Raw genomic sequence first — 13,415 nt, 5'->3', positions numbered from 1 at the left:
GACCCTCCCTTTCGCCTAGCGCTCCTTCTGAGACAGGAGGACTCTCTCCTCTCTTGCCTGCTGGTCTCTGACTTGCTGTATTTTATTATTCATATTTTTTGTTTGGATTTTCTGTTGCCAGATTTTATTTTGTTTATCCCCCCCCACACGCACACTTAATTTCATATTTTTTCTTCTCCATATATTACATAGTCCGTTTTATAACCTCCCCTACCCCTTTACCAATGTCGACAGGCTTCCCCTGGTGGCTCAGCGGTGAAGAATCTGCCCGCAAGGGAGGAGATGTGGGTTTAATCCCTGGGTCGGGAAGATCCCCTGGAGGAGGGCATGGCAACCCACTCCAGTACTCTTGCCTGGGAAATCCCATGGACAGAGGAGCCTGGCGGGCTACAGTCCACAGGGTTGTAAAGAGTCAGACACAGTAGGCGACAACAACAGGATCAACCCTCCCGCTTCCCCATCCCCTGCCCAGTGGGTGTTACCGTCACGGCACAGGGTGCTGGCCCGCGGGATCTGCAGCCTCCTTTGTCCCGGAGCTCCGGGCCTCACGGGGCTCCACACCTTCCTGCAGAGCCTCGGCCTTCGAGGAGCTGGTCATCCAAGGAGCCGGCTTGCTTGGCAGTCCTTCAGCGGGTCTCCGCCGATGATGGGACCCTGAGCCTGCCTGCAGCCGATCAGCTGAGAAGGAGGCGCTCTTATTCCAGAGCATTGTTTTTTCAGGAGGACAGGAAGCGTTTCCCTCCCCGGGCTTCCGTTGCCGCTCACGAGGTCTGGTGGGTCAGGCACACAAGTGTGTGTTCTGTGCCCCCTGGGGCCGTAAAGGAAGCCTGCTGCCTGCCCCAGGTTGGCGCGTGTTTTCCTCAGCTGCAGCAGGTCCCGGGAACCTCCTGTCCTCCCCTGTGTTGCAGAAAGGGAACACGGCGCTGCACATCGCAGCCCTGGCGGGTCAGGACGAAGTGGTCCGGGAGCTCGTCAACTATGGCGCCAACGTCAACGCCCAGTCCCAGGTGATGCTCGGGCCCTGGGGGGCTGGTGGGGCTGCCCGTCCGCTTCACCCCAGGGAGTAGAGGGGGGTACACACACTGTGTGGCCAAATCCGGGTTTATTCAGGTGTCTCCAAGCGCTTTCTTGCCTTTTCCTGCTTCAGTGGGCATTCTGAGCACGGTGGGCTGGGTCATTGTGGACCCTGTTCCTGGAGTTGAATAATATGTCTTGTTTAGCTGTGGTTCGTCTATGTATTATGGCTGGGGAGGGGGGTGGTGTGAAGAAGGGAGTGAAATTAGTGAGATGTGTGTGTGCACAGAAGAGGCTGACCATTCTGGGAGGGGCAGAAGCAGACCTCTGGGGAGGGTCGCCCCACCTGGAGGCCTTTTGCAGTAACCTGGCTACGCCAACTGCAAAGTGTCATGAGTTTTGACAGCTGGAGACACAGGTGGGGATGCTGCCCCCAGGGCTGGGTGGAAACAGGATGTTGGAAGAGCCGTCCTTCGGTTCGGAGGATTTTGCATCGGTTTTAGCATCGGTCAGTGACGTGGCTGGATTCCAATGGCTTTTCCTCTTGGTTTACAGAAAGGCTTTACCCCCCTGTACATGGCAGCACAGGAGAATCACTTGGAGGTGGTTAAATTTTTGCTGGAAAATGGAGCTAATCAGAATGTAGCCACAGAAGTAAGTACCTTGGGGACGTGGCCTCATGGCTGAACATGTCTTCGGGGAGGACAGGGTCTTGGAGGCATGGGTTCCTAGGACACGGGTTGGTACGCATCCTCTGTCGTGATGACTGACCAGGGTGCTATCAGACCCTGCAAGGAGCTGAGAGACAAAGTCATGGCTGTTGTGGGATGCCCAGACACACACCAGAGAAATGACCGCAGGGGTGAATCTGTCATTCCCACTGTGACCAACACTGGAGGCTGGGCAGGGGTGGGGGGCATGTGTGCGTGTGGGTGACAGGTGTGCCTCGGACCTTTATAAGAAGTATAAAGGTCTTGCTCTGAGCCCACAAACACCTTTGGACAAGTTGTTTGACCCTGAGTTTTGTCACTGGTGAAATGATGAAGGACATGAAACCAAAGCTTCTCTTGACTCTTAGCATCAGACGACTCAATGATTAGATGGCTATTTTCATTCTGCTTTACCAGTTCAAGAGGGCCCTGTGCCCCTGTACACACCGAGGACGTTAATAGCAGTAGCTCAGAAGTGAAACCTCGGTGTCGGCTGTGGTTTCCAGCGTTTGGTAGGTGTTCAGTAACCTTTGTGAAATGAATGAAGGCCTGATTGTCGGCCATCCGTCCAGGGCCCTGTCCTGACACTGGGTGATGATGTGAGAGGGAGGGAGGCAGAGAGACAGGGCAGTGAAGCGCTGGGTAAAAGTGCTCCAAGCAAGTCATAAAGGAAAAGTTAGCTAAGTGCTAAAGGAGTGCTATCGCAGGTGCTGTGAGATGGCAGAGAATAAGGAGGAGCCAAGGAAGGCATTAGGGAGGAGGCGGCATCTAAGCTGAGCTTGCAGGACTTGGAGGAGGGAGGCACTCCCAGGCCGAGGGCAAGGGCCCTAAGCGCGGAAGCGCAGGTCCCGTCCCCGAGGACCGAGCGGTCAGGACGGTCGGCGCACAGGGGTCTCTCCTCTGCCCGGCCAGGACGGCTTCACCCCGCTGGCCGTGGCCCTGCAGCAGGGCCACGAGAACGTGGTGGCACACCTCATCAACTATGGCACGAAGGGCAAGGTGCGCCTGCCCGCCCTGCACATCGCGGCTCGCAACGACGACACGCGGACGGCCGCCGTGCTGCTGCAGAACGACCCCAACCCCGACGTGCTTTCCAAGGTGAGGCTCCCGGTGGGGCTGGGAGCACCCTGGGGCCCTGGTCGGGAGGCCTCGGGGGCCCCACGCGTTCCCCGCTAGTTCCCCGGAACCAGCCCACACCAGAGAAGCCCCAGAGTGCACCCCGAGCAAGTCGCGCCACGCCCTCCATGCCCAGCAGCCACACGAGCGCCCCGCTTTAAATCCCCCGGCAATGCCGAGAAACACGTGCTGGGTCATTCAGAGCAGCGTCCAGGAGAGACAGGAGGGGTGTCTGACCAGAGTAGGGCTTTGGAATCCAGCCCCTGACCCCTGGTGGTGTGTTAGAATTGTATTCCAGCTCTTTCCCTGGCCATCCCCTGGTAGAGGGAGGCGGGGGTCCCCACACAGAGAGGGGACCCTGGAGCGGCTCCTGGGGGCCTGGCCCAGCCCACCACCTGCCCACACTGTTCAATGTTCACACCGTCTGTAAGTTTAGGCTGTCAGTGTCTCCCTCCCAGGGGAGATGATGTATTTGCACCGAGTCAGTCATGCAGCACCCACCAACCTCCCACCCCTAAGTCACGGGGTTCCATCTGGAAAACTCTACCTGGGTTATTTGTCGTGGGGCAAGGTCAGGAACAGAGTAATAGCAAGGGACACACCAAAGGTCAGAGGTCTGCCTCGCCCACCCAGCTGAGTCATTGCAGCCCTGTAGGGGCTGAAACTGTCTTGAGGATTAAAGTCATAACCCCATAACACTTCTCTCATTCATGAAAATCTCTTCAGAAGTAGCCGTTCAGATTGGGCCCTATCTGAAGGGCTGGAGGTGACCCTGGTCTGTGGTTTGTCCGCATGAACCCAGAGACTGGGCGCCCCCCTACAGGCAGCACCTCATTTTTGGATGTAACTTGCCGTGGGATGTCTGATGAGCCCTTCGGTCCAAATCTGCCCACGTGAGGGGTACTCTGGTCCTGCCAGCCTTTCGGAGCCTGGGCTGATCCTGGGTAGAAATGACAATACACGCAGTACAATGCTGCTGTCCTCTATTGCGCCCCAGACGGGATTCACCCCCCTCCACATCGCAGCTCATTACGAGAACCTCAACGTAGCCCAACTGCTCCTCAACCGCGGAGCCAGCGTCAACTTCACGCCCCAGGTGAGGCTCTCAGGGGCGACGTGGGGCGGGGGGTGGGGGTGTGTGCCCACATACATGTGGTGACTGAGGGTCTAGAATCCAGTGCCCCCACCTCTTGTGGCACCGAGGACATCCTCGCAGTGCAGGTGGGACAGCCTAGAGTCTGTTTAGGCTCCTAGCAGGTGGGTTTCAAAGAGATTGCAGCCAGCCCGTGTTGTTGACTCGCCAGGAGACCCAGCTTGGCTAGCTTGCAGGGATGAACCACAATGCTGGCCTGTCCTTAGAGGCTTGGAAATCTTTCTTAGGCGAGAAGAGTCTTAACAGTGGGCTCAGGCTGGCTGTCTGTCTTGCGGTGGGGGCACGGGGGTGGGGGCCACGGGGCAGCTGCTCCTCCCCCCAGGAGGATGTGCGTCCTGACAGTCCATCCCTCCTTCCAGAACGGCATCACGCCGCTGCACATCGCCTCCCGCAGGGGGAACGTGATCATGGTGCGGCTGCTGCTGGATCGCGGGGCCCAGATAGAAACAAGGACCAAGGTGGGTGCCAGCAAGCTGCACGGCGAGGCCAGGGGAGGGAGTGCTACTGGCCAGGGCCCCACTCCGGGAGGTGGGCTCTCCGTGGCCAGCTGGGGAAGGGCATCCAGCCTCCAGAGCAGCCCGCAGGGGCAGCTGGAGACCAGACTGCTCCATGGAGCTGATCCTTAGGGACTCGACGTGCCCCTACGGCTGGGATGATGCTCTCTCCAGCAGCCTCTGATGGGTGCCTCTGGGGCTTTCTCTTTTTGACTGTCTTTTAAAGGATGAATTGACACCTCTCCACTGTGCAGCTCGGAATGGGCACCTGCGAATCTCAGAGATCCTGCTGGACCACGGGGCACACATCCAAGCCAAAACCAAGGTGTGGGCTTCCTTTCTGTGAGGAGCATCTTTTAGGCAGGGCTCCAGGTCAAATGGCAACCCACTCCAGTGTTCTTGCCTGGAAAATCCCAGGGACAGGGGAGCCTGGTGAGCTGCCGTCTATGGGGTCACACAGAGTCGGACACGACTGAAGTGACTTAGCAGTAGCCAGGTCAGGCCGACCCAGAGTAGAATCCCATTTCTGAGAAATAGACAGGCAAATGAATACTACTAACTTGGCCATTGTGTGCAATGTTGACCCCAATGCCTGGCACATGGGAGGCACTCAGCTCTATTATCTAGATCAAGGTTGGCTAACTTTCTCTCTAAAGAGCCAGATATTAAATACTTTTAGGCTTTGCAGGCCATGGTCAAGGTCACAATGATTCAAGTCCGTCACTGTAGTGGGAAAGGAGCCCTGGCAAATGTGTAAACAAGCAGCCCTGTTCTAATAAAACTTTACTGACAAGCACAGGCAGTGGGCCAGATTTGAGCCTCGGGCTGTCATTGGTCTGTTCAGCTCTAGGTCAGGCCTCGCCTCTTTTACCTGAGCTCCAGAGAAGACAGAAACGGAGCAGTCAGGGAGTCTTCAGAGCCTGGGGTGGACTGGATGATACTAAAAGGAAAACAAAATAGTTGTTCTCAAAGTCCTTTCAGGGCTAGAAGGCCCTCAGTTCTAATATGAGGTCTTAATCTTCCTGGGTGGGACTAAAGCTGGCAGGCTGCCCCAGTGCTGCGTACACCACCTCCAGGCCTGGAAGATTTGGCCAAGTGGGAAGGGGAAAGTTTGCTATCCGAGACCAGCAGGAGTGTGGAGGCCAGAACAAACCAGGCTCGCTCGAGAGCCACGTGGAGGCACTGCAGCTAGGGAGGAGATGGGAAGCGAGGTTGGACTCGGTGCCCTGAATATCCGTGTTCATTTCCTTGGCAATTGCTTGCTTTCCCTCTTCACCAGAATGGCCTGTCCCCGATCCATATGGCGGCTCAGGGAGACCACCTCGACTGTGTCCGACTCCTATTGCAATACAACGCAGAGATTGACGACATCACGCTGGATCATCTGACCCCTCTCCACGTGGCCGCCCACTGCGGCCACCACAGGGTGGCCAAGGTGCTTCTGGATAAAGGGGCCAAACCCAACTCCAGAGCCCTGGTGAGTGGGAGGCTGTGGAGAAGGGGCTGGAGGGGCGAGGGCCAGAGCTGCAGGGCGGAGTCTCCACCCTGGAGACTCCCGGCAGGCAGAAGGCTGGGGTCCTGAGGCCAGGGGTCAAGCAGCCATGACCTCCCTGCCTGCCATGTTTTTGCACCTCATGACCGTGCCCCCATAACAGGCCGAGGGGCACACACAGTGCTCGTGGGGCTCAAGCAGAGAGGGGCTCAAGCCTAAAGCAAATTCCCTCCTGGGTCCGTGGTTCCTCTTCCCTTGCCCCAGGCTGAGAGCTCCCAGGGAAGTTCCTGGTGGGGCCAGAGCGCTGCACAGAGCCTGCCCATGGCCCCCATCCCCTCTGCCCCTTCCCAGAGGAGGAGAATCTAGAAGACAGGACAGCCTCCAGGTCCACAAGGATGGCTCGTCCACTCTTCATTCGTTCATTCAGAAAGCTTTCCCTGAGCTCTCCCTCTAGCCGGGCACTGTCTGGGGCAGTCGGGGTTTTTTAACCTCAGCTCTACTGACTTTGGGGGCCCGATATTCTTAGTTGTGGGCTTCCCCTGTGGCTCAGTGGTAAAGAATCTGCCTGCAAAGCAGGAGAGGCAGGAGCCGTGGATTTGATCCCTGGGTCAGGAAGATCCCCTGGAGGAGGGCACGGCAGCCCACTCCAGATCTTGCCTGGAGAATCCCACGGACAGAGGGGCCTCGTGGGCTACAGTCCATGGAGTTGCAAGGAGTCAGACACGACTGAAGCAACTGAGCACAAACAGGATTCTTTGTTGTGTGGAGACTGGCCTGCAAATAGTAGGGTATTTAGCACATCCCGTCTCCACCCGCTAGGCACTGACAGCACTCCTCCCCTAGTGGTGACAATCAAAAATGTCTCCCAGTTCAGTTCAGTTCAGTTGCTCAGTCGTGTCCTACTCTTCGAGACCCCATGAACTGCAGCACACCAGGCCTCCCTGTCCATCACCAACTCCTGGAGTCCACACAAACCCATGTCCATCGAGTCGATGATGCCATCCAACCATCTCATCCTCTGTCGTCCCCTTCTCCTCCTGCCCTCAATCTTTCCCAGCATCAGGATCTTTTCCAATGAGTCAGCTCTTTGCATCAGGTGGCCAAAGTATTGGAGTTTCAGCTTTAACATCAGACCTTCCAATGAACACCCAGGACTGATCTCCTTTAGGATGGACTGGTTGGACCTCCTTGCAGTCCAAGGGACTCTCAAGAGTCTTCTCCAACACCTAGATATTCACAAATATTCCTGGGGTTGGGAATGGTTGAGACAAACTCCCCTCCCGCTACCTTGAGAACTGCTGCCCTAGGGGATAAAGCACTGAAAAATTAAGCAGAGAGACAAAGCCTAGGAAACAGAAATCCCTCCCCTTGTGGAGTTTATATTCTAGTATTTCCTGCTTGCACAGTAAAGAGTCTGCCTGCAGTGCAGGAGATCTGAGTTCGATCCCCGGGTTGGGAAGATCCCCTGGAGGAGGGCATGGCAACCCGCTCCAGTATTCTTGCCTGGAGAATCCCATGGACAGAGGAGCCTGGCGGGTTATAGTCCATGGAGTCGCAAAGAATCGGACAACTAACACACATGACACATTACAGTAGGGATGAGGTACAGGAATCCATTTGACCGAAAGCTGATCAGCGGTTCCAGGGACGAGGGAATGTGATGTGCTTTGTAGAAGTTCTCTTCATTGTAAATTTCCCCTCAAGGAAACTTGAAACAGCAGGCTCTTTCAGTGCATCCAAAAACACGACCAAATTAAAAAAAAAAAAAGCTGTGCCGACAACATGTTCAGGACCATGCCTGGTGCATGGTGCATGCCGCCTGCCACTTCCAGTTTGTGGGAACCACTGATGGGCTGGGCCCGAGGCTTCCTTCTCATCAGCGAGGTGGTTGGGGTTTTCCCTGGGCTCGCGGGTAAGCCCCTGCTCTCTGTCTCCCTTTGTGTGGGGCTGCAGAATGGCTTTACCCCCTTGCACATTGCCTGCAAGAAGAACCACATCCGTGTCATGGAGCTGCTGCTGAAGATGGGGGCCTCCATCGACGCAGTCACCGAGGTAAGGGGAACCCCGTGGGCGAGCCAAGGGTCTCCGAGGGTCTTCTTCTAATAGCCATCTTCAGAGTTGTCCTTTGTGGCTGCCTCTGTGGTGCCCATGTCCGCATGTGTACTAGTCTAGAACTCTCAAAGGAATGAATCAGGGATGGATAAGACCCGGAGCTTGTGTCAGAGCTCAGGGAGCTGTCCAAGGTCAGATGCAATATTCTGAGTTGTGAATATGGATGGAATCACCCTGCAATGGGATTTCCCCTTCCCTCCCCAACCCTTTTCCTGGAAGCAGACCCATTTCCTTGAACTCCCTTTCCTGGGAAAACTGTTCCAAAGCACTTAGAGGCAGGAAAGCCTAAGCTCCCTCTGACTGTGTCTCTGGAGGAACCGGGAGGGCTCCTGTCTCACTCCCGTATGGTCTGTTCCAGTCCGGCCTGACGCCTCTCCACGTGGCCTCCTTCATGGGGCACCTGCCCATCGTGAAAAGCCTGCTGCAGCGGGAAGCATCGCCCAACGTCTCCAACGTGGTGAGTCCGTGGGCAGAGCCAGCCCTTGCTGGGGACCGAGGGCTCAGAGGAGCCCAAGCTTTCCTTTCCCGGACAGAGGCAGAAATCTCAGAATAGCAGGGACTTCTGACTTGGGGAGAATGTCTGTATCTCAGTGAAACTTGTTACACGTCTGTAAGTCTTGGGATTTTATTTTGGACAATTATTCGGAAACTTCTGTGTTATTCTAGGAATATATGTGCATTTATAAACATTCCTTTGCTCCGGGGTTTACTTTTAAGTGTATCTTGCATGCACACACACTCATACATACACACACACACACACACACACACCAGGCATCAGCGGGCCAAAGGCTGATGTTGCTTGCTGAGGCAACTCCACCTCTTGGGTGAAAACCCCCCAAGCTGGCACTGTGGAGCTCTGTCTGTTCCCTTTTAGAAACCCGGCGCGAGTTAACACTTCTATAATTTTGTTGTTTTGCAGAAAGTGGAGACCCCACTACACATGGCAGCCAGAGCAGGGCACACGGAAGTGGCCAAATATTTGCTCCAGAACAAAGCCAAAGTCAACGCCAAGGCCAAGGTGGGTTCCGGAGGCAGCAGCAGTCCTGGACATGAGCCTTGAAGTGCAGGAGGAGCTCTGAGGCCGGGCTGCAGGGCTCATGGGGCCGAGATTCCCTGTCCCACCCACGTGGTTGCACCCAGTGCTCAGGTTCTGCTTTACAGGGCTTCTGAGAAGGCCAGATGTGTGCTGGCATCAGAGCTGTTTCTTTAGGAAAACAAAAGCCCAGTGAGCAGTGTTTGGGAGCTGAAAGGATGCATGATGGTTACAGTCACAGTATCAGAAGAGAAGTCACTTTTTCAAGGAAGTGTTGCCGGTGAAAATCAGGAATTACTTAACCTGAAAACAAAAGATTCCCCTTGGTGGTAATAACAGGCATCTCAGAAGAACTGAGTGAACAAAGGGGAAGAATTGCTGCTGAGTTTGCAGGCCGGCTTTGGTCACCATCAGATGTCCCTACTGAACAGGCTACAGAGGTGCTGTTGAGTATCAGGACTGCAGTCTGGGTTTGGACCGTGTGACAGAACCTCCACCCCTGGGCCCAATAACACAGAGATCTGGCCCACCAACTGCTTCCGTTTCAGGGGGAAACGGGCAGCGGCGGGGGACAGGGGATGAAAGGTCATCTTGCCCTTTCCCAGTTCTGACCCTCCATCACCCTTGGCATAGAGAAAGCCGGGGAAAGCCTTCAGGCAGAAAGACAAGCAAACACTCAGACAGGACAGACACCCTGGTTTAATTGCCCTTTGCTTTAGTGCACTTTGCAAATCATGTGTTTTTTACTGGTTGAAGGTTTGTGGCAACCCAGGTTGCTAAGCAGTTAGCATTTTTCTAGCAATAAAGTATTTTTCAATTACTATATATATATATATTTGAACATAATGACACTGCACACACAACAGAGAATAGTATCATATAAAAATAGTTTTATATGCACTGGGAAACCAAAAAATTTGTGTGACTCGCTTTACTGTGATAACCCATTTTATTGCCGTGGTCTGGGGCTGAACCCACAGTGTCTCTGAGATCTGCATGTAAGAAGACCCACAATGGATCAGTTCAGCTCAGTTCAGTCACTCAGTCCGCTCCGACTCTTTGCGACCCCATGGACTGGAGCACACCAGGCCTCCCTGTCCATCACTAACTCCCGCAGCTGACTCAAACTCATGTCCATCGAGTTGGTGATGCCATCCAACCAATCTTTGGATCTTCAATCTTTCCCAGCATCAGGGTCTTTTCCAATGAGTCAGTTCCTCACATCAGGTGGCCAAAGCATTGGAGTTTCAGCTTTAGTGTCAGTCCTTCCAGTGAATATTCAGGACTGATTTCCTTTAGGATGGACTGGTTGGATCTCCTTGCAGTCCAAGGGACTCTCAAGAGTCTTCTCCAACACCACAGTTCAAAAGCATGAATTCTTTGGTGCTCAGCTTTCTTTATAGTCCAACTCTCACATCCATACATGACCACTGGAAAAACCATAGCTTTGACTAGACAGACCTTTGTTGGCAAAGTAATGTCTCTGCTTTTCAACATGCTATCTAGGTTGGTCATATATTTTCTTCCAAGGAAGAAGCGTCTTTTAATTTCATGGCTGAAGTCACCACCTGCAGTGATTTTGTACCCCCCAAAATAAAGTCTTTCACACTTTTCCACTGTTTCCCCATCTATTTGCCATGAAGTGATGGGACCAGATGCCATGATCTTAGTTTTCTGAACATCAAGTTTTAAGCCAACTTTTTCACTCTCCTCTTTCACTTTCATCAAGAGGCTCTTTAGTTCCTCTTCGCTTTCTGCCATAAGGGTGGTGTCATCTGCATATCTGAGGTTATTGATATTTCTCCCGGCAATCTTGACTCCGCCATACTTTGGGCGAGACTTCTTATATACGCAGTCTGCTTGATCCTAACCACAGCCCTATGAGGTCAATACCATTATTCCCATTTTACAGATGGGAAGGCTAAGGCTTTAGGCAAATAAGTAGGAATAAGAACTCACTTGAAATGTTGTTATAGGACTAAATGAGGGTTATAAAGATTAAATGAGAAAGAACATACTGGTTTCTGTAACTTGGAGACTTGCATCTCAGCTCTTCCTCTTACTAGCCATGTGTCTTTGAGAAAGTCGCTTAACCTCTCTGGGCCTCACCTGCCTGCTGTGTAAAATGAAGAGTTGGGTTAGGTAACCTTAGCGTTCCTGTTCTTTGTTTTCACTCTGGGTTCCAGGATGACCAGACCCCGCTTCACTGTGCAGCTCGCATTGGCCACACAAACATGGTGAAGCTCCTGCTAGAAAATAACGCCAACCCCAACCTGGCCACCACTGCCGGGCACACCCCCCTGCACATCGCAGCCCGAGAGGGCCACATGGAGACGGCACTGGCCCTTCTGGAAAAGGAGGCGTCCCAGGCGTGCATGACCAAGGTATGGGTTCCGGGCCGGGGAGGGCCGTCCCGCCTCTGTGTTGCCTTGAACTGTAGTTTCCTTCTACCCACCCAGCCTTCATCCTTTCATCATGGAATGTCTCAGGGTCTGCTATGAACAATCCATGCAGGTTCTGGGATGAGAGAAGGATGATGGTCCAGTCCCGGCCCTCAGCTTGCTGGCTGTCAAATAACAGCACCAGCGGTTCTGACTCTGTCACAAGAGGGAGAGGGGCGGTGGTTGGTTGCCGGTCCAGGTGTCTAGGCGGGATCGCCTGTTCCGTGCCCTTTCCTGCATCTCTGTGCCAGCCGGGGTGGGCACCCCCTTTCCCTGGGGAGGACAGCAGGGGCTCCCAGGCTTCTGACGGCTGGTGTTTCTCCTCAGAAAGGATTTACCCCTCTCCACGTGGCAGCCAAGTACGGGAAGGTGTTTATGACGGAGCTGCTGCTGGAGCATGACGCGCACCCCAACGCCGCCGGGAAGGTGAGCTTGACCTCGTGCCCCATCCGGGGTCAGGGGTCAGAGTGGAGCCAGGATGGAGGCGCAGCTTCCCGCGGGTGGTGGCATCTCTACCTTGTGAACGGGCAGCCACCCGGGGAGAGTGGCCTCTAGGGGGACTGATCTTCCTGACAACACTGTGCCCTTCTAGAAAGACCTGGTTGGCCCCTCTGAGCCAGAGTGATGAGGGCACTGCCCCGTCGGCCCCAGGACTGAGGAGGTGACCCTCCAGGAGTGAAATGACCCCCAGGAGTGAGGAGGTGGCCCCCAGGAGTAAGGTGACCCCCCAAGAGTGAGGAAGTGACCCCCTAGGACTGAGGAGGTGGCTCCCAGGAGTGAGGAGGTGGCCCCCAGGAGTGAGGTGACCTCCCAGGAGTGAGGAGGTGGCCCCCAGGAGTGAGGAGGTGGCCCCCTCAGGAGTGAGGAGGTGGCCCCCAGGAGTGAGGTGATCCCCAGGAGTGAGGAGGTGGCCCCCAGGAGTGAGGTGACCTCCCAGGAGTGAGGAGGTGGCCCCCAGGAGTGAGGAGGTGGCCCCCAGGAGTGAGGTGATCCCCAGGAGTGAGGAGGTAGCCCCCAGGAGTGAGGAGGTGGCCCCCAGGAGTGAGGTGATCCCCAGGAGTGAGGAGGTGGGCCCCCAGGAGTGAAGTGACCCCCCAGGAGTGAGGAGGTAGACCCCAGGAGTGAGGTGATCCCCAGGAGTGAGGAGGTGGGCCCCCAGGAGTGAAGTGATCCCCAGGAGTGAGGAGGTGGCCCCCAGGAGTGAGGTGACCCCCAAGAGTGAGGAAGTGACCCCCAGGAGTGAGGAGGTGGCTCCCAGGAGTGAGGTGACCCCCAGGAGTGAGGAGGTGACCGCCCAGGAGTGAGGAAGTGACCCCCTAAGACTGAGGAGGTGGTCCTTCAGGAATGAGGTGACCCCCAGGACTGAGGGGGTGACCCTCAGGACTGAGGAGATGACCCCCGAGGACTCAGGAGGTGACCCCCCAGGGGTGAGGAAGTGACCCTCTCAGGACTGAGCAGGTGACCCCCAGGACTGAGAGGGTGACCCTCAGGACTGAGGAGGTGACCCCCAGGACTGAGGAGGTGGCCCAGGTTCCGCTGGCTGTGTTCTCCAGTGGCCTGGCTCTGACATGGCTCTTGCGTGGATTTCCTGGGTAGCAGAAGTAACATGGACCCCTAGGCCTCGCTCCTGGGGCCTGGCCAGGGGGCCGCTCCCCAAGTGAAGGCTGTCCCTGTCCCCCCACAGAGCGGACTGACCCCCCTGCACGTGGCCGTGCACCACAACCACCTGGACGTCGTCAAGCGGCTGCTGCCCCGGGGCGGCTCCCCGCACAGCCCCGCCTGGGTAAGCCTCCCGGCCGGTGCCCACCTCGGCCCCACCTCAGGACCCTGCTCTCATCCCCCGGGGT

General features: G+C 55.5%; 1 protein-coding gene across 1 annotated transcript in view; it reads left to right on the top strand.

The window, feature by feature from the left end:
• The window catches only part of ANK1 (ankyrin 1), a 238,507-nt gene that overhangs the window by 161,460 nt on the left and 63,632 nt on the right, over positions 1–13,415 (top strand). Inside the window, exons 4-16 of the mRNA XM_052661555.1 lie at positions 909–1,007; positions 1,570–1,668; positions 2,637–2,822; positions 3,838–3,936; positions 4,353–4,451; positions 4,714–4,812; positions 5,767–5,964; positions 7,933–8,031; positions 8,450–8,548; positions 9,014–9,112; positions 11,314–11,511; positions 11,896–11,994; positions 13,253–13,351. Coding sequence (XP_052517515.1) covers positions 909–1,007; positions 1,570–1,668; positions 2,637–2,822; positions 3,838–3,936; positions 4,353–4,451; positions 4,714–4,812; positions 5,767–5,964; positions 7,933–8,031; positions 8,450–8,548; positions 9,014–9,112; positions 11,314–11,511; positions 11,896–11,994; positions 13,253–13,351 — 1,572 coding nt within the window. The remainder of the gene's footprint in view (positions 1–908; positions 1,008–1,569; positions 1,669–2,636; positions 2,823–3,837; positions 3,937–4,352; positions 4,452–4,713; positions 4,813–5,766; positions 5,965–7,932; positions 8,032–8,449; positions 8,549–9,013; positions 9,113–11,313; positions 11,512–11,895; positions 11,995–13,252; positions 13,352–13,415) is intronic.

The sequence above is a fragment of the Budorcas taxicolor genome, chromosome 24 (genome assembly GCF_023091745.1).
Source record: "Budorcas taxicolor isolate Tak-1 chromosome 24, Takin1.1, whole genome shotgun sequence".
Classification (NCBI taxonomy): Eukaryota; Metazoa; Chordata; class Mammalia; order Artiodactyla; family Bovidae; genus Budorcas; species Budorcas taxicolor.
This window is presented reverse-complemented; position numbering and strand designations above follow the sequence as displayed.